The sequence below is a fragment of the Mytilus edulis genome, chromosome 12 (genome assembly GCF_963676685.1).
Source record: "Mytilus edulis chromosome 12, xbMytEdul2.2, whole genome shotgun sequence".
Lineage (NCBI taxonomy): Eukaryota > Metazoa > Mollusca > Bivalvia > Mytilida > Mytilidae > Mytilus > Mytilus edulis.
In genome coordinates, this window is record NC_092355.1 from 67537669 (window position 1) to 67562217 (window position 24549).

The 24549-nt window shown below is 32.5% G+C and overlaps 1 protein-coding gene across 1 annotated transcript; it reads right to left on the minus strand.

Moving 5' to 3' along the window:
- Nucleotides 1–13804: 13804 nt before the first annotated feature.
- Nucleotides 13805–24295, minus strand: LOC139498964 (uncharacterized). Its single transcript, XM_071287555.1, has 5 exons — nt 24234–24295; nt 20263–20316; nt 16265–16417; nt 14598–14698; nt 13805–14038 (listed from the first exon to the last, which is right to left on the minus strand). Exons 2-5 carry the CDS (start codon nt 20308–20310, stop codon nt 13882–13884), a joined length of 459 nt encoding a protein of 152 aa, XP_071143656.1. The 5' UTR covers nt 20311–20316; nt 24234–24295; the 3' UTR covers nt 13805–13881.
- Nucleotides 24296–24549: the final 254 nt, after the last annotated feature.

The following is a 24549-nucleotide window of genomic DNA, read 5'->3' on the forward strand; positions in this document are numbered from 1 at the left end:
TTCAGTGACGGTTCATTATTATGGATACAGAGAGAAAATAAGGGTGCGCTAAATTTTTAGATATGGTATAAATACACCTTACCGCTATTTGTCTGGCATTACTGGATATCGCACAGGTTCCCGTAAAAATTTGACATCATAAAACAAAATATCTGACGCCACAATGGAAAAGTGATTGTTGTATGCTTCAAAAGAGGCCAGGTCAGCCAGGATTAGCAATATAGGTGTATTGTGTTCCAAAGTTGGTGTCATTTTTATCATACGATCCGTCCTGACATAGAAATATTAATGGTTTACAATGAGGCCATATATATTTACATGATAAGTGTAAATAAATTCAGTTTTGGTTGATATGGTCAAATAATTTTGTTAAAACGACTCAGTCTGATACATGTATATCGAAACTACTAAAATTTGTTTACAATTCAATATTTTGAATAAAAAGAGGACTTGCAGAAAATTGCTGGTACTCTAAATTGATGTGAAATTTTTTTTTTAGCCAATGTGTTACAATATTGCTGTCATTTGAATTATACAATCCATCGTGATATGTAACTACATGTATAAGTGATTTACTATGCGGCTATATATATATATATATATATATATATATATATATATATATATATATATATATATATATATATATATATTAAGATTTACATTATAAAGTGTAAATATAGTCAGTTTTGGTTGATGCTGTCACATATGGTCAGTTTTGGTTGATGCGGTCAAATATGGTCAGTTTTCATGGTTTTGGTTGATGCAGACAAATAATTTTGTTATATCCATGAGTCAGTCTGAGATATCAAAACTACTGAAATTAGTTTACGATTCAAAACTTTGATTAAAAAGAGGAAATGCTGGCACTTTAAACTGATGCGAGCATAATTTTGTTTTCCAATGTTGCTTTCCTTTATCATGTTTATATTGAACAATCCATCCTGTTATAAAAATATAAGCACGCGCAATATAAAATTCTACTCGGAACAATATTCCCCAATATGCATGCAATAACCCTATAATATAGATCATTTGTATTATAATGATTATACACTTCATCCTTACATAAAAATATTACAGATTTACTATGCGACTATAAGAGTTGTATAAAAAAGAGCAAATATGGTCAGTTTTGGTTGATGTGGTCAAAAATTGTCAGTTTTGGTTGATGCTGTCAAATATGGGCAGTTTTGATTGATACAGACAAATAATTTTGTAACATGAGTCAGTCTGAGGTATGAAAACTACTGATATTTGTTTCTGATGCGATATTTTGAATAAAAGTAGGAAATGCTGGCACCCTCAATTAACGTGAGAAAAAAAATTGATTTCCAATATTGCAGTTATTTATATACTACAGTCCCTCTCGAACTAAAATTATAACTGAATTGCTGTGCAGCTATATAGATTTACATAATAAAAAGCAAATATGGTAAGTTTTGGTTGATGCAGTCAAAAGATTTTATTACACGACTCAGTCTGAAGTATAAAAACTACTGATATTTGTTTATGATTCAATATTTTGAATAAAACAAGGACATGCTCATTGGAGGATCAAGGGGAGGGGATCCAGGGGATGGAACCCCACTTTTTTTTAACATCAATGCATATGAATGGGAGCATATAGTTGGACCCCAGCCTGGATCTAGCTGCTCCTGCATGCTGGCACTATAAATTGATGTGAACAATTACATTTTGTCCAAAATTGCTGTGACTTGTATATTACAGTTCCTCTAGACCTAAAATTAAAACTGAAGTACTGTGCAGCTATATAGATTTGCAGAAAGAAAAAGCAAATAAAGGCAGTTTAGATTGATGCGGTCAAAAGATTTTTGTTAAACAGGTCATCCGAGGTATGAAAACTACTCGAAAACAGATATTATATTGGTTATTGAGGTCCGATATTTTGTTATGTGATAATGAGCCATCCTGCCTCCCGGAATAATAAATGTAAAACAATTCAAATAATAATGCCCCCCCCCCTTAATACTAACGGCCTAATTTATGTACAAAAATTGAGAGAAAAAAATTTATGTAACATATCAACAAAAGAAAATCACTGAATTATATGTTCCTGACTTGGAACAGGCACATACATGCAGAATATGGCGGGGTTAACAGGTTAAACATGTTCTCTAAGGCAGCAACCATTTGATTTTCTGGAGGGGGGGGGGGGGGGCTATGGGGTTTTTTTCTGTACAAACTTTTTTTTCGACTTCGGCGAAGAACAATCTATTTTTTTAGCGACAAACCGAAAACAATTTTTGTCTTTCATTTTTAGCATTACATATAGTGGCAGCTGAGGATGAAACAAACAATTTTTTTTTCTCAGGGTCCAAAACAAATTATTTTTTTCACCAAAACTCTATATAATTTAAATCGCTTTTTTACCCAACCCTGTATATTAAGGTAAAGTGTTCTTAAAACTTACAAATCAACTCTAGCCGTAGAATTTATAAATCAATTTTAGCCGTAGAATTTATAAATCAATTCTGGCCGTAAAATTTATAAAAATCAATTTAAGCCGTAGAATTTATAAATCAATTTTAGCCGTAAAATTTATAAATCAATTTTAGCCGTAGAATTTATAAATCAATTCTGGCCGTAGTATTTATAAATCAATTCTGGCCGTAGAATTTATAAAAATCAATTCTAGCCGTAGAATTAGAAATCAATTCTAACCGTAGAACTGTTCTAGAAGTAGAACTGACCAAATATCTGGTCAGTTCTAGCTAGAACTGTCAGGATCAGTTCTAGGGTAGAACTGTCAGGATCAGTTCTAGGTAGAACTGTCCAAATCAGTTCTAGGTAGAACTGACCAAATCAGTTCTAGCTAGAACAGTTCTAACCTAGAACTGACTAAAAGGTGTCAGGCTGACAGTTCTACGTACTGTTCTAGAACAGTTCTCCTGACAGATTTAATGAGAGGTTAGAAGTGATCTCCACTGTACATGTTCACGACTATATGCTCTAAGTTGTGCAGTTACCTGTGTAAATATCAATTACTTTAAGTGTTAGTTTTAGAGGGACAATTGTAAATACATAAAGACTAGATTTTCATTTTATAATGTTATGTATTTATGTTCTAATATTGTATTGCTATAACAATTCGTTATACGTAAAATTCAACCAAATCATGGTACGTCACATCCAGTTTTTTACAAAAAAGGGTCGAAAAAACATATGATCGTAAATTCAAAAGTTGCAGTATATTCATCATACTTTTAATTGAAGTAAAAAATAAATCTGGGTCATTAACATATAACAAAATCAAAAGCTCTAACAAATCAAACGATTGGAAAACAACTGTCATATTCCTGACTTGGTACAGACATTTTCTTATTTAGAAAATGGTGGATTGAACCTGGTTTTATAGCTAGCTAAACCTCCCACTTGCATGGCAGTTTCATCAAATTCCATTATATTGACAACGGACATAAGTATAGGAGAACAGCAGTCAACACTGTTATAATCTTAATCACTGTAAGGTAAAGGATACAACATATACAGGTAAATCTGTCTCATATCTTGACTTACATCTCGAAATTGACATTGAAGTTCGTTTGAAAACATATTTTTACAACAAAAGTGTAATTTGAGCTTCCCAATTGTGAAATTTTCATTTCTATGTAGCAACATTCTAACAGCGCCTGCATACGGATTACATATCTACTAATTGAAACTATATTCCGGGGCTTGTATTTCCTATTATGATTCTGCGATAGAGGGTTGCTGCTCACAATGAAGCTATCAAATCAAGAGTTCAAAATGGTGACGTTGATATCATCTTTTTATACATTTTAACGGACACCATCGCCTGTTGGTTGACTGTTATGGTATATCCGTTTCACAGATGACTGCAAATATATTCCTAATGTCGTAACCTAAATCCCGTCCCCTTTTCGCGAATGAACTTACCGAATTAGACTTTTCACCTAGTTTGTACGAAAATGATCAATATGGTCGTTTGGTAAATCTAAATTAAAATATATTTACTGTTACTCATTTGAAGCCTTCTTCTCTATTTAGAAAAGTAATTGTGTCAAATAAGCTTACTGGCGACGTGTTGAAACAATTGAAGCTTTTATTTTTCTCTTTGATTACATTAATGTACGTTTCGGCAACAAAGTTTTAAGATATGTTGTAGGTAACTATTTCCATAGTTTGTTCCTGTGTTTTGTATTTTTTGTATATTCCTGTACTATTTAAAGTTAGAATTTATAATTATTCCTTTATTGTGGTTTGTTGCTGTTTTTCTTATTTTCGGGGTTTTTTTATTACATATTTTCTATATAAGTTTTCTGGCTAGAAATATTTCACATTTGTCATTTCTCATAAATACCAGAAAAAAATAGATGTGGTACCCAGGTTTCTTTAACTTAGAAGCACATATCACTTAATATATCAAATGCATATGGGGAATAACTCGCATATGGAGTTTCCTGAAAGTTTTGGTCAAAATAAAACGTATCATCGTGAGGATATAATGAGCAGTTTAGAAAAAAAAAATTGTCGCTTTCTTTAACGGTTGAGAAGGAGATCTCATAACAAGTAAAACAGTATTCGGAGAAATAACTCTTACACTGAAAAGTGTTCGGTTTAGCAGGGTTAGTTTCAAAAGTGTATAGAATGGTATAATAGTATATACCAAAAAACTAAGGGACAAATTTTGAAAATATAATACAGCGCCAAAAAAATGGGCGGAAGAAAATAAAAAAAAATAAAAAATGGTCTTTCCACCCATAAAGTTCAATTTTAATATAGAACTTGGAAAATTCAGTTTCAAATATCATATCCAGCGTCAAATGATAGCTTATTGTACACTGATTCCCAAAAAAAATATGGTTTCTATACATATTTTCCTAAATAAGGGAGATAAATTGTTACTTCCGGTTTGAAATATGTCCAACAGCTTTTTCATGAATACATATGAGGTAAAAGCAAAAGTCAAAATCTGGAAGGTCAATTCAACCTATGACCTTGAGTTCAATTTCAAGGTCATAAACCAAGAGCTTCAAATCAATAGACCATAGGTCTTAATAATATATGGTTATTGAGTTATATCACTATATGCCTAATTTTCAATATAAGAGGGGAGAAAACTCCAATTTAATGTTATCGTACCCTTTCAACCAAAATTCATGTGTTACCACATTACGCAACTTACAATTTAGTAAAAATATGCTGTCTGTTTTTGAAAAGAATTGAAAGAAGCAAAATCAAAATTCAGAATATGACCTTGACCTCTGACCTTGACCTTATTTTCTTATATTGGATTTAGAACCTCAAATCAAAAGATCCTAGGTCTCTATCACTTATGGTTTACAAGATAGAATTGCATATCCCTTATATTACACGCACAAGTGGAAATAACTCTCATATTGAGAGTTCATATTGCTTCGGTCAAAATAGGACAAATCATGCGAAGGATATAACGAGTAATTTTATAAAATAAATTTGTCGCTTTCTTTCACGGTTACGGAGAAGATGTAGTCACAAGGAAAACAGTGTTCGGGGAGAATACACATACAAAGAAAATTATTTGGTTACGCAGGGTGAATTTCAAATGCGCAAAAACTGTTCGATATCATATACCAAACATCTAAGCGACATCTTGCGAAACAAAATTGATACGCAAGAAATAAAAGAGGCGGAAGAATGTTTTGGGTAAGAAATAAAACGCAATATTCTTCTAGGCCCTTTCCGTGAAATTGACTCGTCCTTTTAAATTTCAAAAAAAAGAAAATTCTCTTTTCCACATGCTAGTATATCAAACTGTTTAGAACAAGGTGCCTTCCTCGATGTGTTGATACTGTACTATAACACTCTCTGATTTTCTCGGTTTTAACGGCATATCATGCATTGCAGGTTGAACACAAATAACATTGAATAAAGGCAACAGTGGTATACCGCTGTTCAAAAGTCATCAATCGAGGTAAAAGTCTTCTGAGAAAACAACGGACGAACAGAAAAACTGAACTGCAACAAAAACAAACCCCAACATACATAAAATCTAACTGATTGATAACAACTGCCATATTCCTGACTTATTATATGAAAATTAAGAAAAAAAGATGAATTAAACCTGGTTTTATGGTTATCAAACCTTCCCGCTAGCATGGCAATGTAAAAAAATTACAACATGTCGTGCCAAGAATACAGTACAAACAAACGATAAAACACACAAGTGAAATTCAACTATTTGCAATTCATGCTTTAATTTGGGTTTAAAACTATGTCACCTTAAATAAGCGTACGTTCAACATTTCGGATCACCTAAGGTTGAAGAAGATAAAACAAAACATTTTTTTAATTTGACAATACTTAGTCCAATAAGGAGCTTTATTGAAAACATAAACTCCCACAACCTTTGCCAAAATAGTGAAATATTGTTAAGATAAATTGAATATGCGATTAAGATAAATAGCTGGAATCTTTGCTGAAAAGTTTAGAAACTGTTTATTGGTGAAATGCAAAAGATAGCTGCATTACTTTTTTTTCTTTTGGACAAAACATGAAACCGATATAAAGAATTGCACAAATTAATTAATACGTATTTAACTTATATGAATACACCCAATTCACTGTGGAATTTAGCATCGATCAATTTCCTTTCTAAGATATCATGAAAATTAGGGAAAACGAAAACAAAACATAGCTACTAGCTTGTTTGGAAAAAATACAAATATACATCAATACCTTAACTTGATATCGCGTCATCCTTTCAACATGGAAAGGTGAATATATAACATTATCAACAGATAATCATCATCGAAAGAGGTTTATAGGTAAGCTGCATTGACTCGTCATAGATACCAGGACTGAAATTTGATATATACGCCAGACGCACGTTTCTTCTACAAAAGATTCATTGGTGACGCTCGAATAAAAAAATGTTGAAAAGGCCAAATAGTACGAAGTTGAAGAGCAGTGAGGACCAAAAATTCCTAAAAGTTTTGCCAAAACAGACGTGTTGACAACTGGGATGGTGATACACGAATTGAGTGAAGCTGAGATACTCATTAACACAAACAACTCATACAGGATACAGTCAGGATTATACTTAGTCAAAATTACCTGTCCATTATGCCAGTTAATTTTTACAATTGTGAAAATATGAGTTATTGTAGGGATGACGCGCTGACAGTTTAGCTCTTAAAACTCAATACATCTATCCACATAGCACCATTACGATCATTTTACGGCATTGATATTTTAAAAGACAAATATATAAACTAGCTATTGAACATCATGTACTGTACTTTTCATCTTAAAACTATAGATTGTTCGGTGGTCAAGTGGAATTTTTGGGAGTTCAAAAACATTTAAAATAATTCTAATTAAATATTTCGTGAAAGGGCAGACAAAAATTTTCAAAGGTTGAAGACTAAAAATTATAGATAACACAATAAGTAAAAACTGTGTAAGTCGAACACACCCACTCTTTTTTTACTCATAAAAAAAGTATTTCACTTGACCTATATATTTTTTGGACTGTAAAATTCTAATGTTATTAAAAAGTAAAATCACAAAAATACTGAACCCAGAGGAAAATCAATTCGGAAAGTCCATAATCACAAGGCAAAATAAAACAACAAAACGCATCAAAAACGAATGGACAAGAACTGTCATATTCCTGACTTGGTACAGGCATTTTCAAATGTAGAAAATTGTGGATTAAACCTGGTTCTATAGCGCTAACCCTCTCACTTTAATGACAGTCTCATCAATTTCCGATATATTTACATTGATGCGTTAAATAAACAGACACAATAAATAAAATAGTCAAAATATTGGTACATCAGTCATCATCATGAAGACTAAATATATAAAAATAATAGAATCTGAAGCGTTGAGATGTATAATTTTTTTGTATTTTTTTAGGTTTTCAACACAATAGTTAACTTAAGGTGGTAGACCTAGGTTAAGGGAAATAACTCTTAAAATCATCAGTACGTTTGTGTCAGCCATTTTCATAAATATGTTTTAAGCTTCTCGGATACATAGATTATTTTCAATCTGTTTCAGGTAAATGCTTAAAATACATTGGTGAACTTGACTTTTACAAACGCTTGACTGATTTAAAGAGTTATCTCTTTTAACCTAGGTTTACCTCCTTAAATACGCTGAAACATGATTTTCCTTTCGATGCAATTATTGCCCTTTTTGTAAATTTTTTCCCATGCCAGAGATGCAAAAACAATGTAGAAAGATCAATCTTTGTGTCTATGCAAATGTTTTTGTGCAAATTATGCTTATGCACAAAAATTGAATTTCAACTTTTCAGAATCGACTGTTTTATAAAAAGTTGTCTAGAATTCAAACGTTCACAATTATTTTCAAGCTCGATACTATAATTAAGTTTAAAACACGTATATAAAAGAGGGACGAAAGATACCAAAGGGACAGTCAAACTCATAAATCGAAAATAAACTAACAACGCCATGGCTAAAAATGAAAAAGACAAACAGACAAACAATAGTACACATGACACAACATAGAAAACTAAAGAATAAACAACACAAACCCCACCAAAAACTAGGGGTGATCTCAGGTGTTCCGGAAGGGTAAGCAGATTCTGCTCCACATGTGGCACCCATCGTGTTGCTTATGTGATAACAAATCCGGTAAATAGTCTAATTCGGTAGGTCACATTCATGAAAGGGAAGGGAATTGTAGTTACGAGGTAAGGAACCTATCCGATATCATTTGTGAAACGGTTATTCCATCATATATAAGGTGCATAAAATCCTAGATTATGCACTTTTCTTAAACTTTAAAAGCCCATAGAAAAGTATGTAAACAATTAACATATACATATTTTGCTTGTGTACCTTCTCTAACAAAGAGTTCTATTCCTTTTGTTTAATTTCAAATGGGTTTCCGCCTGGGATAAAACTGTAAGAAACACACTAATTTATGAATATTTTTATATATATGCCGAAAAGGGAAATTATAGGATTTCTCAAAATTTGGAAGGACTATTCAATTGTTTGGGTAAGTCGAACAGGAATATTTATCAAATTATCCTAACCCAACACTTAACCAAAATAATTCGTTTCGTTAAGTATATTTCATAATATAACGATACCGGACATGTTCATGACACGTCACATAGAATAATTGTTGTTATTGATAACATTCATTCATTCCTCGTCTATCCGAAAAGCCATACATGACAGGAAGCGAGACCAGATAATAAATAATATTATGAAAATGGAATGTGTATTTTTTTTTATATATATATACTTTGAAATATCTTTGTATGTAGTTCGTTATTTATTTTATAATTTGATTTTACGGATTTAACCTTAATTGTCGAATCAATTTGCCAAATAAGCAATATCTAATACTAAATTCATGAAAAATAAACTTCAGAAATACTAAACATTGATAGAAATTAAGAATACAAGTAGATAGACATTAAAACTTCTGTAATAAATCGGATCCGCTACATTCAAATAAGTTATTGCAAAAAAAAGAAGCTTTATGAAGCCCAAATTATGACGGCATGAAACACTTTAGATCTCACAAGTGCATATTCCGCTGTGCTTTTGAACATCTTTTGAAGCGCTTTGGGGCTTGAGAAATACAAATGTGATTGTCACAGTTTAATGACTCTCTGTCATATATGTAAACTGGAATATACTGTGCTAGTATATGCAGTTGCTGATGGGATGTTGATTTATATTAACAAACTATTCATGTGTCATTACTTCTGTACTACTACTGTAACGCTGGAGCGATGAGACCCCTATTATCACTGGTGTTAAACTGATAACCGTAACTGGAATTACGACGATCCAAATATGGCGACGGCAGAAATAGGTAAAATCTTTTCAGTCATTTTTCTCAACTGTAGCCCGTTGTTGTCACGAGTTACTCAACTGCAAGGTTTTTGGATATCATTACATCATATTTGAATCGTATCGGTGCACTATAATTGTCTAAGCGCTTAGAAAATTGCCGTCGAAAAATTCAGGATTATAATCGTAATTCAATGGCATTTTTCTAGTTTGATCATCGTAATTTCTTTATGGGGTAATATAGTAACTGAAAAAATAATAAATGTGTCTTCAAACTTTTTGATGGTATTGTGTGTGTAAAAACAGCAATGTCCAGTTACACGATGACATTAACACAAAATAAAAAAAATGAATCAACTTACAGGTTCATATCTTGGACAAACCTTATAAATATATCTCACGATTTATAACAATACATGTATATGCATAACCTTTAGCAATATCCAATAGTCCAAAAAGCAATACTATCAAAAATTCATTGCTCCAAATGAAAGTCCAGTATACCACATTTTAATATGCCATATGTTTTGCGTCAAATATCGCATATATCCAATCGAAATAATCAATAAAAAGGGCAAATTAACCTCCCCTATCCAATATTCCCTATACTACGGGACTGGCTTTGGGTTACTTTCTTTATAAATATATAAGTTATAAAACGGATGAGATTTTTGTCTTCGGCAATATATGAAAGAGGAAGTTTATTTTAAATTCCAGCAGCACGCCAGGAATGACACCACCCCCTCCCCCGTGCTCTTTACAAGCCTTGTTTATCATAAGTTCCCTTTTGTTTATATTCTGGAATGGGTCCACAAATTTTGAAGCATTTAAAGGACTAAAAATCACAAATATATATTATATATATATGCGTATTGATAAATTACTTCTTAAGGCAGAATATGTAAATTAACACAGTCGAAACTGGTTTAATTACAAAGAAACTAATAGATTACCAAACAAATATTTGTTTGCTTCAGGAAAATGCATGACAATTAGAAAGGCTCATTTTCCATTTGATAGAAATATACTAAATATATTGTAATTATGCAAGTACAAAACTGTTCCTTGTTACCTTCAATAGTTTCTCTCAACAATAACTACCATGCATATGTATGCATCATTCTTTTCATATACCAAGTTTTTTTATAATTTCTTGAACTTGTTTCTAGTATGGCGGAATATGCGTTATGATTTCTTTAAACTGAAGACCTTCTTTGAATTAATATATCTTGCAAGAAAATTTAAGGCCACACCAATTTGATTAAATGATCTTCGGACCACATAGGAACACAAATTCATGTTTGCCAATGAACTCCACGTTAACATTTGCTTAACTTCATAACACACAAAGCACACCAACCTTTCTCTACTATAAATATTATCATTTCATTGATGTTTTTAAAATATATATGTATAGTTATTTTCTAAAATATTGAAAAAAGTGAAATCACAAAAACACTGAACTCCGAGGAAAATTCAATCGGAAAGTCCTTAATCACATGGCAAATTCAAATTACAAATTACATGAAAAATGAAATGACAACAACTGTCATATTCCGGACTTGGTACAGGCATGTAGAAAATGATGGATAGAACCTGATTTTATAGCGCTTAAACTCTCACTTGTACAACAGTTTCAACAAATTCCGTTATATTTACAACGATGCGTGAACAAAACAGACATAATGAATAAAAGTCAAAATATGGGTGCAGCAGTCATCACTGTGTTACAATTCTAAAAGAAACAATTTTACAAAACAGCACAAAAGCATCTATCAAATTTAAAAAACATGCATTGCGTCACGTGTCTAACGTCAGAAAACTTATACGTCACATAGAAAGAAATTTTGTCGTTCAATATTTATACAAAACAATTTCATAATTTCACATTTGGAATGTTGGCATACAGGTTTAAAAATCACAGTTATGTTAGAATTAGTTTCAGAAATAGACCTAGATTTAAAATTGTACAGAAGTTGTTTAGAATTTCTAAGAATCCACTACTCGATTAAAATAATTTTGTAGTTTGTCGTTCAACGTATTTTCTAATTTATAATAGAACTATAACATAATGACATACTATAGAACAATAACATAATGACATACTATAGAACAATAACATAATGACATACTATAGAACAATAACATAATGACATACTATAGAACAATAACATAATGACATCTTTTAAAGTACAGAGTCACGTTATAAGAAATAAAGAAACACAAAAAGTTGCAAATAAAAAACACACCAGCAAAAATGAAAGATAATACAAACACATTGACGTGATGTATTCAGTACCGAGCCACGTCAAATGGATATCACAGAAAACAATCCAAACAGTAAAAGTAATATTAATAATAGAACAAAGACAAATGAAAGAACAATATAACACGTTGTTAAGATGATAAACAACGTCAGTACGCAGAATCTATTAGTATACATCAAGACCATCATGTATTATTTGTGAAGTTGATACGGAATATTTATCAACAAGGTATTGGTACCTTCCGATGAACTTTTTTAGAAAAAGAACGAGACGTTCTTTGACATACCCCTGGTTCATCAACTTTCTGCTCAGACACTGGTGACGTTTTACAAAGTCTGAGTAGGAGATGCAAGCTCTTGAATATTGAATAAGTAGGGAAATGTATATCCCATATGCAGGTGAACTTGGTATATTGCTACTAAGGTGACGGAAATTTATAATTTCAAAATTTAAATCGTCTCGTTTGTCATAGATTCTCGTACTAAGATGACGGTGTATGTCCAATTCGATGTATAAGTCTAAAATGAGGCGGAGGAAGACGTGTCTGTTGTTTCTTTAATTTCTAGTTCTTAGTGATATATTAATGGTACCCAATCAGAAACGTTCGGATTGTTTACGGAAAGAACATCCTCAATATATCTGAAAGTAAAATTAAATAATCTGGCTTCCTTGGTTGTCTTGTTTTTGACAAGTGTCTGAAGGAACTCCGATTCATCTCACAAAAAGAAGAGGTCGGCAAGGAGAGGCGCATATTTCGTTCCCATATGAATGCAAACAATTTGTTGAAACGTCAGTGACGGTCATGAAGTAGCTAATCATTTTATAGTATGTATGGGCTATACAACTGTTTACACATTCAAAAAGGTGTGATATATGTTTCCAAGTCCCTATTTAAATAAAATACCGAACAATATTTCTTTTTAATTCTAAACATTTAGAAAATCATGATAACATTATTTTTTAATTTTCAAAGTTACTCTCATTCCCATATTTCGTATCATTCCTAGTTCCTGGAGATTTAAACATAGTTCGTGTTTTTTCATTTCCAAATTTCTTGAAGATTGTCCCCCTTTCCATTCCAATTTTAAGATATACTCGTATGTAGCTGTTTACATTAGAACTATTAATCCTTTTTCATACATGTATGCACAAAAAGAAATACCATAAGATGTTAAAACGTTCCCGTGATTAATTCATCACTATATTTTCATAATATGCTATTTGTAGACAGTTTTTAGTGTCAATATCAATCAAACACTATGCAGTAACGATTATCTTCTTATTCTTTATTTATCGAAATTACGATTATCTTTTTTGGAGTTACAATTATCATCCCGAATTTTCGACGGCAATTTTCTAAGCGCTTAGACAATTATAGTGCACCGTTACGATTCAAATATGATGTAATGATATAGAAAAACCTTGAAGTTGAGTAACTATTGACAATAACATGCTACATTTGAGAAAAAAGAAATGAAAAGATTTTACCTATTTCTGCCGTCGCCATATTGGGATCGTCGTAATTCCAGTTACGGTTACCAGTTTAACACCAGTGTATTATACAGCAGGTCATGTGCAGTTATTTATGACTGACAAACATTTTCACCTTGACATAAATACTGATGACATATCAGGTTTCAAACAGGCATAAAATTGCTAAATTGTAAGATATCTGCATAAAGTAACATCGATTCTTCAATGGTTTTTCCCTATTTGTCAATTTCTAATGACAGTTAAATATATTTTATTTTGTTTCAAGCATGTTGAATTGTAAGCATAACTCCATTTGAACACAAATATCGCTTTTACTCACCATTTTCAAGTCTGTGTGCGTATACGGATTTATAACCACGACAAAAATTTGCAATCTTTGGACCAGCATAGGCAAGCAAGTTTTCATTGGTCATGTTTGTTTTGCTTAGTCTGTATACATGCTTTGTTAACTTCGTTGCAAATATTTGGCTAAAATACAAATTTATGTAACATAGCTCATGTTTAGATATTTCTTTCATATTTGTAAATACGTGTATTAACATTGAGAGAGCTCTTGAAAACTAACATATAAACAGGAAAACTATGCAAATTTTATCACAAAACATGATTAACCCGCCTCATTTTTTCGCCTGTCCCTAGTCAGGAGCCTCTTACCTTTTTTAGTTGTTTTTCTTAATTTAAGTTTATTAATATATTTTTGGTATAGCGTCCAATTCCAATGACCTACTATACAATTTGTTTAGGGGCTATCTGAAGCCTCATTGAATTTATCGCTCTTTTGAAGACCCATTGGTAGATATAGCTTTCGGTTTTTTTCGGTTTTTTTGTCAGGTTGTTGTCTCATTGATACATTCACCATTTCCATTCTCAATTTCATGTCCATTTGTCTTTATGTAAATATGAGTTTTGTGTCTTTCATTAAACACTTGCAGTTTTGGCAAACGAGTTGCGTTTACTAGGCTTCTTGAGCAAACTATTATAAACCTCTGCCATATTCCTTTTGTTAAAAGATTATTATTTATATTACCTTGTCATATTATAAAGTCGGGCACTTATTTCAGCAAGATTCTCTGTCATTAGAGTAACATAGCAAATTCCTTCGTCTACTTTCTTTAAGGCTAGTCTGTTCTGAATACAGTTAGAAAAAGAAATACCTTGATTTTAAATATTTTCATCCAATTGTGTAAAATAAAATGAAAAGAAAAATGAAAAATGAAAAGAAACACATTACATCCACTGTTTGATTTTGCACTTTTTAAGCGTATTGTTTGTATTCAAGAGATCCAATTGGTGAAGTTTTAATCATCACTTCTTAAATATTACGGACGCCATCATGATTTGGTTGACCGTTATGGAATATTCGTTATACAGATGATATCGGAGTTCCTTATGTCGTAACAACAACCCCCTTCCCTTTTCACGAATGTGACCTATCGAATTAGACTATTACCTGGCTTTGTAACAACATAAGCAGCACGACGGGTGCCACATGTGGAGTAGGGTCTGCTTACCCTTCCAGAGCACCTGAAATCACACCTAGTTTTTTGTGGGGTCTGTGTTGTTTTTGTACCCCTATTTGTGATATTTTGTTCAAGCATCATTGTCAATATAATGGAAATTGATGCGACTATCGTACAAGTGAGAGGTTTAGTGATGTAAAAGCAGGTTCAATCCATCATTTTCTACATTTTAGAATGCCTGTACTAAGTCAGGAATATGACAGTTGTTGTCCATTCGTTTAATGTGTTTTATGATTTGTTATAAAATTTGATTAAGGACTTTCTGTTTTGCATTTCCCTTGGAGTTCAGTATTTTTTTGTTATTTTACTCTTTGCAATTCATTTTGAGATGAAAAGACTGCAAATTTTAAGGAAATCACTTGCAAAATATGCAATTACAACTAATACGTGTACACTCCAGATGCTCACATTTTACATAAACTTTGCCAAGATGAGGTTCTATAAACGTGCGGATGTTATAACTGGAATTTAGAAGAAATAATTACATGTAAAAATTGAGCATCCATATTTATTATGTTGTTATATATTAAAATTAATGATGTCATGATTAACTAATTATGGACATCGGATAGACTGTACAAGATATTTTGTGAAATGTACATATTGTCTTGTTTAAATAAAAAGTAGCATTGAAGCTATATTATTGGTTTAAACTTTCACTTTAAAAATATGTCGATGAAAAGAACATAATTATTGGTAAGAGTAATATTAGACTTGTTTTCTTCTGTAAACTATTCAGTATTGTATATTTATCAAATTTGTTTTATGTGTATCAAATATTGCAGTAAATTCATAAAGCTTACTTGTATATTTGTCAAAACTAGATATATATTTCTCAAATTTAGTCGATACATTTGTATATTTATTCTTGATTTATTTTATATCTATTTTATATTTATCTTATATCTATTTCATATTTATCTCATATCTATTATATATTTATTTCCTATTTATTTTATATGTATTTCATATTTATTTAATTTTTATTTAATGTTTATTTTATTTTTATTTAAAATTTATTTCATTTTTATTTCATATTTACTCAATCTTTCTGTTGTATTCATAACATTAGTTTTTATTTTTGTAATTCGGTTTTGATATATTTGTTTAGTTTTCAAATATAATTTTTACTAGAATGTAGAACGAAATGCTACAGTTTTATGTGTATACATACCATATTGAAATCATGAAGATTTATGGTCCTTGACCAGTTTGGTCCAAGATGGTTCACCTCACCGATATTGACAAGAAATGTTTTCCTTTCAATGTCAAGAACTAAATCTTCATTCACTGGTTTACCGTCCACTTTAATAATAACTCTAAAGTTCTTGAAATAAAAATGAAAGTTTGTTTTAGTGATATTTGACGTTACCTAGCATTTATATATCTCTCTCTATTCACTGGTGTTAAACTGGTCATCGTAATTGCAGTTAAGATACAACTGGCATATAAGGATCGTAATGGTGCTATCTGGATAAATTTATCGGTTTTTAAGAGACAAATTGGCAGCGCGTCATCCCTACAATGGCTTCCATTTCTACGGTTGTAAACATGAACTGGTGTAATGCCTAATGGGGACATAGTTTTGTCGAAGTAGAATCCTGACGGTTAAATAATGTGTGAACATGGAAAATGTTTGCCTTTCTTTGTGTTCATGATGAACATTTACTGTAAATTATGACTTGTAAAATATAAATACTATATCTACAAAGCATACAGTATATTAGTAAATTATTTACTATTTCATTTTCTAGGCACACTATCAAACATTCAAACACGAATTATATATAGAGAAAGTTAGGATCATCACTAACAAGTTACTAGGATCATCACTAACAAGTTAATATGATCATGGCCAAGTTACGACCTTCTTATAATCACGTTACGGCTATCATAACAAACAAAATTCTTGGAGTTACAATGATATTCCGTAAATTTTCAATGGCTTTTTTTTCGGTAACAAGGTCACATATGATATTAAGAACACATACATTCAACAATACCGTACACATCAACCTAGCGGCTGAGTAGTTCTGTAAAAAACGCTTGTACACGGAGAAATTACAAAAAGACGATGTTTTTCCTATTTTGGGCTCCGCCATGTTGGTATCACCGTAACTGCAATTATGGTCATCAGTTTAACACCAGTTGCTATTGGGTTTTGTCCTGTGGTGCAATCGGAAAGAAATAGTATTTCCAATTACGCTTGAATTATACTAAAATTTTACCTTAACGACAAAGTGTATACTAGATAGAGTATGTACTATCAAAACAAATATTTTGTTACCGACTTTATTGCCAAATTAAAAACAATATGGAACTATAAACAAATGTCACACCAGTGGGCTTTTATCCACTATTATCATCAAAAATTGCTTGTTCCAAGTCAGGAATGTGGCAGTTGTTTTTGGACTATACTCGTTAATTTGTAACGTTTCCATTTTTACATAGTCTTTGATAAAAACAGGCTTTGTAAACATACATTGGTAACGTTTTTCCTTACATTTCTTTCGTAGAATAGGCTATACATGTATAAGCATACTATATATGACAATAACTTTCTTGCTACCTGTGTCTGACAATCACTTTCTTGCTACCTGTGTCTGACAATAACTCAAAGACTAAATATACCAATTTTCATGACACTTTGGTGGTTTTTTTTATTTCTATCAATTTTCGATTTTTATACATTTTGTATTTAACGTTTTAGAAGTATTGCATTTTATTCGTAAAAAAGAAGACGATTTTTTTCAGTTTTCGGACAATAACTCAAAAACGATTTAGTAGTTTTTATGACACTTTGGTGACTGGTTTATGTACACTAAGTCTTAAATGTAATCATTATAACACGGTACTTATACCTTTGGGTATTGTCTATATTGGTACAACCATTGATTTTGTTTGCAATTAAATGCCGCATACCTAATAATATCTAAGACAGGATTTACAAAATAGAGAATAATTAGTCACAGAAATAAAGAATATAAACAAATATGATGCTACAATATTACAGAATAATAGACAACAACTTATAGAAATTAAACCTTCCTAATCCACATCCGCATGCATTACTATACAGGTATGATCACATACAGTTCTATATCTCCTGTTGATACTTAAAACTTTTGCATTGTAAAGGTCAATCCTTTTTCAGATTTTTTTATTAAATCTTAAAAGTAAATGAATTTTGTAAGAAGTTTTTATAAATATATATATCATCATCATGACAAGAGGATATAGTATTTCAATTCTAAATATGCATATATTAATGTAATTCCATTTATAACGTGAAGACAGTTGTTGTTGGTGGCTGTTTGTCTTGTTTGTTTCTCATTTATTATTTCAATTATATGTTAATCGGTCTGATTTACATGGGTTTTTGTCTGAATCGATTGTCGGACCGTTTATTGCTACAATCTATTGATTTTGCTCATTGTAAGAGATCACACGATGAACACCAGTTGCTTACATTCACATCAGTTGTTATTTAGTGAACAGTTATACCTATAGGTATTTGGTTTCAGTTATGTTCAAATTACGTATGTAATGTATTTCGGATATAACTGTATTGTATTTAAAGCTCGGACGTCATTAATTGGTGATTTGATTGTCACAAATGAATTTTACTGGCGACGCGTTAGCAGAGCCAGTAAACGGGTATTTGCGACCTTCAAATCACTAATTGATGCCGTTGGAGCTTAAAATGCAATATTGTTATCTCCCTACTAATGAAACTGACAGAAAACAACCTCAAATCATATATTTAGAATCTGCTATCTGTCGTCTGCGCCTGCGCGTACATTTCCATAGCATCAATTGTCAATTGATGCCATGAAAATTTATGACGTTAAATAAAATTGAACGTTACAAGCGATGTTGCATTAGAATTATTTATATACTAGAAAACAGTAATATACTGAACTCCGTAATATGAGTGATTCAAAGATAGATTACATAAAAATATATGTCTACACATAATGTATCATATTAGACCATCACGTTTCAGTTCATATGCATCATCGATTTTTAAATATTTTTTGACTTTTGGACGTTCCTTGTGAAGGTGAATTTATGAACGCTTCGGAGGCTAGATAACGTATTAACTGTTTTCATCTTTTAATTAAGTAACATTTTTCACAGTGTAGAAAATAAAACGGAAATCAATTAAGGTGCAAAAGACAGAAAATCTTTTAGTTTCGTTATTTATCGCCTTGGTCTAATATCTGATTCATAATACAATTGATGTATTCATTTTGGGACCGCTTGCATTTTAAAAGGTCCTGTATTTCATGAACTTTTTTTTTTATTTTTTGATGTTGCATTGTCAAAATAAAGGAACCAATACTATGATAAAAAGAAAATCCGTGTAACACACTTGTCTGAAGCTGGGGTCACACATTCACGATTTTTACTGCCGTCCTTGACAGGACCATTCCCGATTAAAATTTATCAAAAGTCTGATCAAGATCCTATGAATCGTGGATGTAAATTCAAACTTTAAAAATTTAATCACGACAACAATCAGATATTGTTCAGGAAGCGCCGATATTCAACCGTTTCCAAGCGAATTTATCCCGATAATCCCGTTCTAAATCCGCTTCTAATCCGATTTTTATCTTTCGCCAGGTAAAATTCGACCGAGTCTGTCACGACTGCGTCCCGATTCTACCGAATGTAATCCGACAGAGATCAGATAGTGACAAGACAGTGAACCGACGCTGACGGAAGTTATCCGTTCGAACAAATTTCTCCAGATCATTCCCGTTCCACAGGACACCGTCCCGAATACACAGAACATTGTTAGGAATTCGATCCGATACAGCAGAATCTGTCACGACATAGGCACGATTGTAATACGACTAGACAAAATCGGCTGAGTTTCCCCGAATGTTACGGGACGCACCTAACTGTCGGGGTGCTTTGCCGAACTATTCGGACCCTTCCCGACCAGTAGGAATCTGTTACGAACTTAAACGACTGCGTTCAGACAATAATAGGACATTCCAGATAATTGAGGATACTAATCCGACTTTTTAACTTTTCGTGTCGTATCGCTGTCTGATCTCAAACGGGAGTAATAATCGGCAATGTGTGAACCCCGCATTAGCCGTTTGAATTAGTTTAATAACATTCCGACTGTTTAAATCCCAATATATCTGTTAGAACATTTACCTCTGGAGAACAGGACACACTTGCAATCATCAAAATGAATAAAATCATTTTAATCTGTGAAATATAATAAAATAAAATATTTATAATGTGCTTAATTCAAATTCATTTCCAATTTTTAAATTCATGACAAGACAGGGAAAAACATCACCTTCATTCAATTATATTGAACTTTCCGCTTATGATAATTAAAGAATAGAGCATTGAACGATTAAATCAAAAACAGAATTATTATTTCGTATTGAAGGACAGTCGACTAACAGTAGATTTAACATTGGAAACAAGGGTAATTATAATTTCTGTTTATATTTCTGTTTGTAATTTTTTCTATATAAACTATTCCACTGTATTTTCTAACCCTACACAAATAATGAGGTGTGGTTTGAGGTCCAGTAAGACCCCTTTCCACCCATGTCCAAATGTTTTGAAAACAAAATATCAACAATTGTAGCCCAATGCCCTGCATTAACTCCACCAGTAGTGGGATCGTCCAGTTAAAAAAGGGCCCAAATGACTAGACTAACTAAAGTGTAAAACAACTCAAACAGGGAAATCGGTCTAATCTATACAACAAATGAAAACAGAAAACACCTATAAACCACGTCAACAGACATCAACAACTAAGCAGCATGCTCCTGACTGAGAACAGGTGCATAAAAGTGTACAGGGCTTAAACGTTGTAACAGGTACCAACCTTTACACTAACCCGAGACATTAGTGTTAGATGACAACAAAAAAAGACACACTATAAAATGAAATTGACCAAAAAGACATTTGAACAAAACAAGTAAACATACACTTAAAGAATAAGTTTGATATTTGACATAATATAAACGCATATTGAAAAATAGATTTCTATATAACATATAAGTTATAGGTAGTTATAAAATAAAATGTAAAAAGATTGTCAGACAGACAACTCTAACATGAGACATAAATGGCGTGAAATAAAACAACATTCACAGGTAAATCGAAGCGTAATAATTTTGTTGTTAGGAGTACGGAATAAACATTTTTTTACAAAATTAATAAATTTGTTGTTAAGAGTACGACTAAAAGTGAGTTGTCGTCATACTAAATCAAAGGTGATACATATTACAAATGTCGAGACGAGATATAACACAAAATATGCATATACATATTGAATTACAGAAATGTATTACAAATTGCGTAAATAGGTCAATCTAACACGAAAGTACTATTTAGTAGTACTTACAGTTACGGAAAGCTAAAACCAATTAATAATAAGAAATCTTACACCAGAGGCTAACATCAATAAAACCGCTTCTAAAGCTGAGGTCACATATTCACGATTTTTTCTGCCGTCATTCCCAATAATAATTTGTTAAAAGTCTGATCAAGATCTTGTAAATCGGGGCTGAAAATTTAAACTTTTACTAAAATTTGTAATGCAGGGTTCACACATTACCGATCATTGCTCCTGTTTGAGATCAGACGGCGATACGACACGAAAAGTGAAAAAGTCGGATTACTATCCTCAATTTTTCTGGAATGTCCTATCATTGTCTGAACGCAGTCGTTTAAGTTCGTAACAGATTCCTACGGGTCGGGAAGGGTCCGAATAGTTCGGCGAAGCATCCCGACAGGTGCGTCCCGTAACATTCGGGGAAACTCAGCCGATTTTGTCTAGTCGGATTACAATCATGCCTATGGCGTGACAGATTCTGCTGTATCGGATTAAATTCCTAACAATGTTCTGTGTATTCTAGACGTTGTCCTGGGGAACGGGCCTGATCTGGAGACATTTTTCATTGCTGTTTTTCTACCGATTGAGTCCGGATTGCATCCAGATCTTGTCGATTGTGAACCGTTTTTGCCGAAACCGTTCCAAAACGGTCCCGTTATTAATTCGAAATTCGTCAATGATAATCACGTCAGAGTCTCGAAAATTACAGAATACAATACGACTGAGACCAGACAACCGTTTGCAATTCGATAGAGCGGACGGTGATAGGATTACGTTCCGACATTACCTGATCATCCCGAGTATGCCGACAGTTTTCGAACGGATAACTTCCGTCAGCGTCGGTTCACTGTCTATTTACTGTCTGATCTCTGTCGGATTACATTCGGTAGAATCGGAACGCAGTCGTGACAGACTTGGTCGAATTTTACCAGGCGAAAGATAAAAATCGGATTAGAAGCGGATTGAGAACGTGATTATCGGGGTAAATTCGCTTGGAAACGGCTGAATATCGACACTTCCTGAACAATATCTGATTGTTGTCGTGATTAAAAAATTTTTTTTACAAATTTAAATACAAGTTTGAATTTTCATCCACGATTCACAGGATCTTGAAAAGACTTTTGACAAATTTGAATCGGGAATGGTCCTGTGAAGGACGGCAGTAAAAATCGTCAATGTGTGACCCCAGCTTTAAAACATTTATTTAATCACGACAACAATCAGCAGAATCTGTTACGACATAGGCACGATTGTAATCCGACTAGACTAAATCGGCTGAGTTTCCCCGAATGTTATGGGACGCACCTGTCAGGATGGTTTGCCAAACTATTCGGACCCTTCCCGACTCGTAAGAATCTGTTACGAACTTAAACGACTGCGTTCAGACAATGAAAGGACATTCCAGATAATTGAGGATAGTAACCCGACTTTTTCACTTTTCGTGTCGTATCGCTGTCTGATCTCAAACGGGAGCAATAATCGGCAATGTGTGAACCTCGAGGTGCTTGGCCGACCTCTCCGATCCGTAGGAATCTGTTATGAACGTATACTACAGCGTTCAGACAATAATAGGACATTCCAGAATATTAAGGATAAATGTAGTAATCCGACTTTTTAGATTTTCGTGTCTTAGAGGGTATTATCTCAAACAGGAGCAATAATAGGCACTGTGTAAACGCCGCATTTGGGATTTAGTGTTTTAACGGCATGGACAATCAAAGACAACATACATTGTGCATATATGTCCGTGGCTATAATTTGCATAATTCATTATACGATCTGTAACTCTTTTTTATAATACATGTTTGGTTACAACGCTATTCAATTATTTGTTCGACCTCCACTGATAAGTTTAATGAGTCTGTCTTACAAAATTATAAAATATGTATTCCATGTTATATTGGTATATTTCATTTGTTTTGACAAACACTTAGTCGTGGCCACTGCTAGTCGGCGTATAGTCTCTGAGTGTATTATCATCCCCAAATGTATATCATTCAAAACTGAATTAATTGACAATCACTGGATTACAGGCTTCTGACTTTGGACAGGCAAATACATAATGTGGCGAGGTTGAAATATTTGCTGACGCCTAACCCTCCTCTTTTCCTGGGACAATGATGTAATAAAGGCCCTGTAACTTTGACGGGTTTTTTTTTCTTCCTTTTAATCAAAGATCAAAACTATGAAACGTTTACGAGTCAACGGGCGTTAATTTCTAAATTGGTCCATAGTCAATTTTAATCGAAGTATTTGCATGCTTTGATTTTGTACAATTGCATAAAATTATGAACTGCATGGAAATCTACAATCAAAATGTGTCATTCAAAAAATAAAAATACCAAAGCCTTGGATACTGGTGGATTGTTCAACAGCAGCACTACCGATCCAGTGGTGATAAAAATAAAATTGTATGATGTATGATCAATGCACAACACACGTTTCTTGCACACTCTTGGACGGGCATTCGGAAACCAGGAATGTCATATGGAAGAGCCTGTCAACTTAAAGGTATAAACAGAACAGCCAACACCGTCAATTTCAACTTTGTTTTGTGGTAGTGCAAAGAGAAAATATAATATAATATATCAGCAAACTGTCTTGAAATTAGATTAACTAAATGTCATACATACAGTTAGCTTTGAATGTTCAAATGTTGAGACAAATATATACTTATATGCATAAGTTGATCAATGGAAAACATTGACAAGTAATTATAAACCGAAAATCCAATAATGTAAATTTGAATTTTAAAAACAAATCTTACCCTATAGAACTGACAGTTTGCTAACAAACAAAAAAAAGGACACACTGCGATTTTATATTGAACACTTATCTGATCCTTGAACTTAAGTCATTTAAGAAGTTCAGAGTTTTGACCTATTTACCTTATCGTGCATTATTTATAAATCAAGTACCACAATAATGCTGGCATGATCACGTTTTCAGTTAGTGAACTTGGTTGAAAATAATTGTGATTTTTGTTTATGTCTTATGGACGTATTTTGCCATTCACTGACAATGTATTTGACAAGTTAGGAAAATAATTCATTTCCAGTTGAGATCAAAAGGACATTTATAAT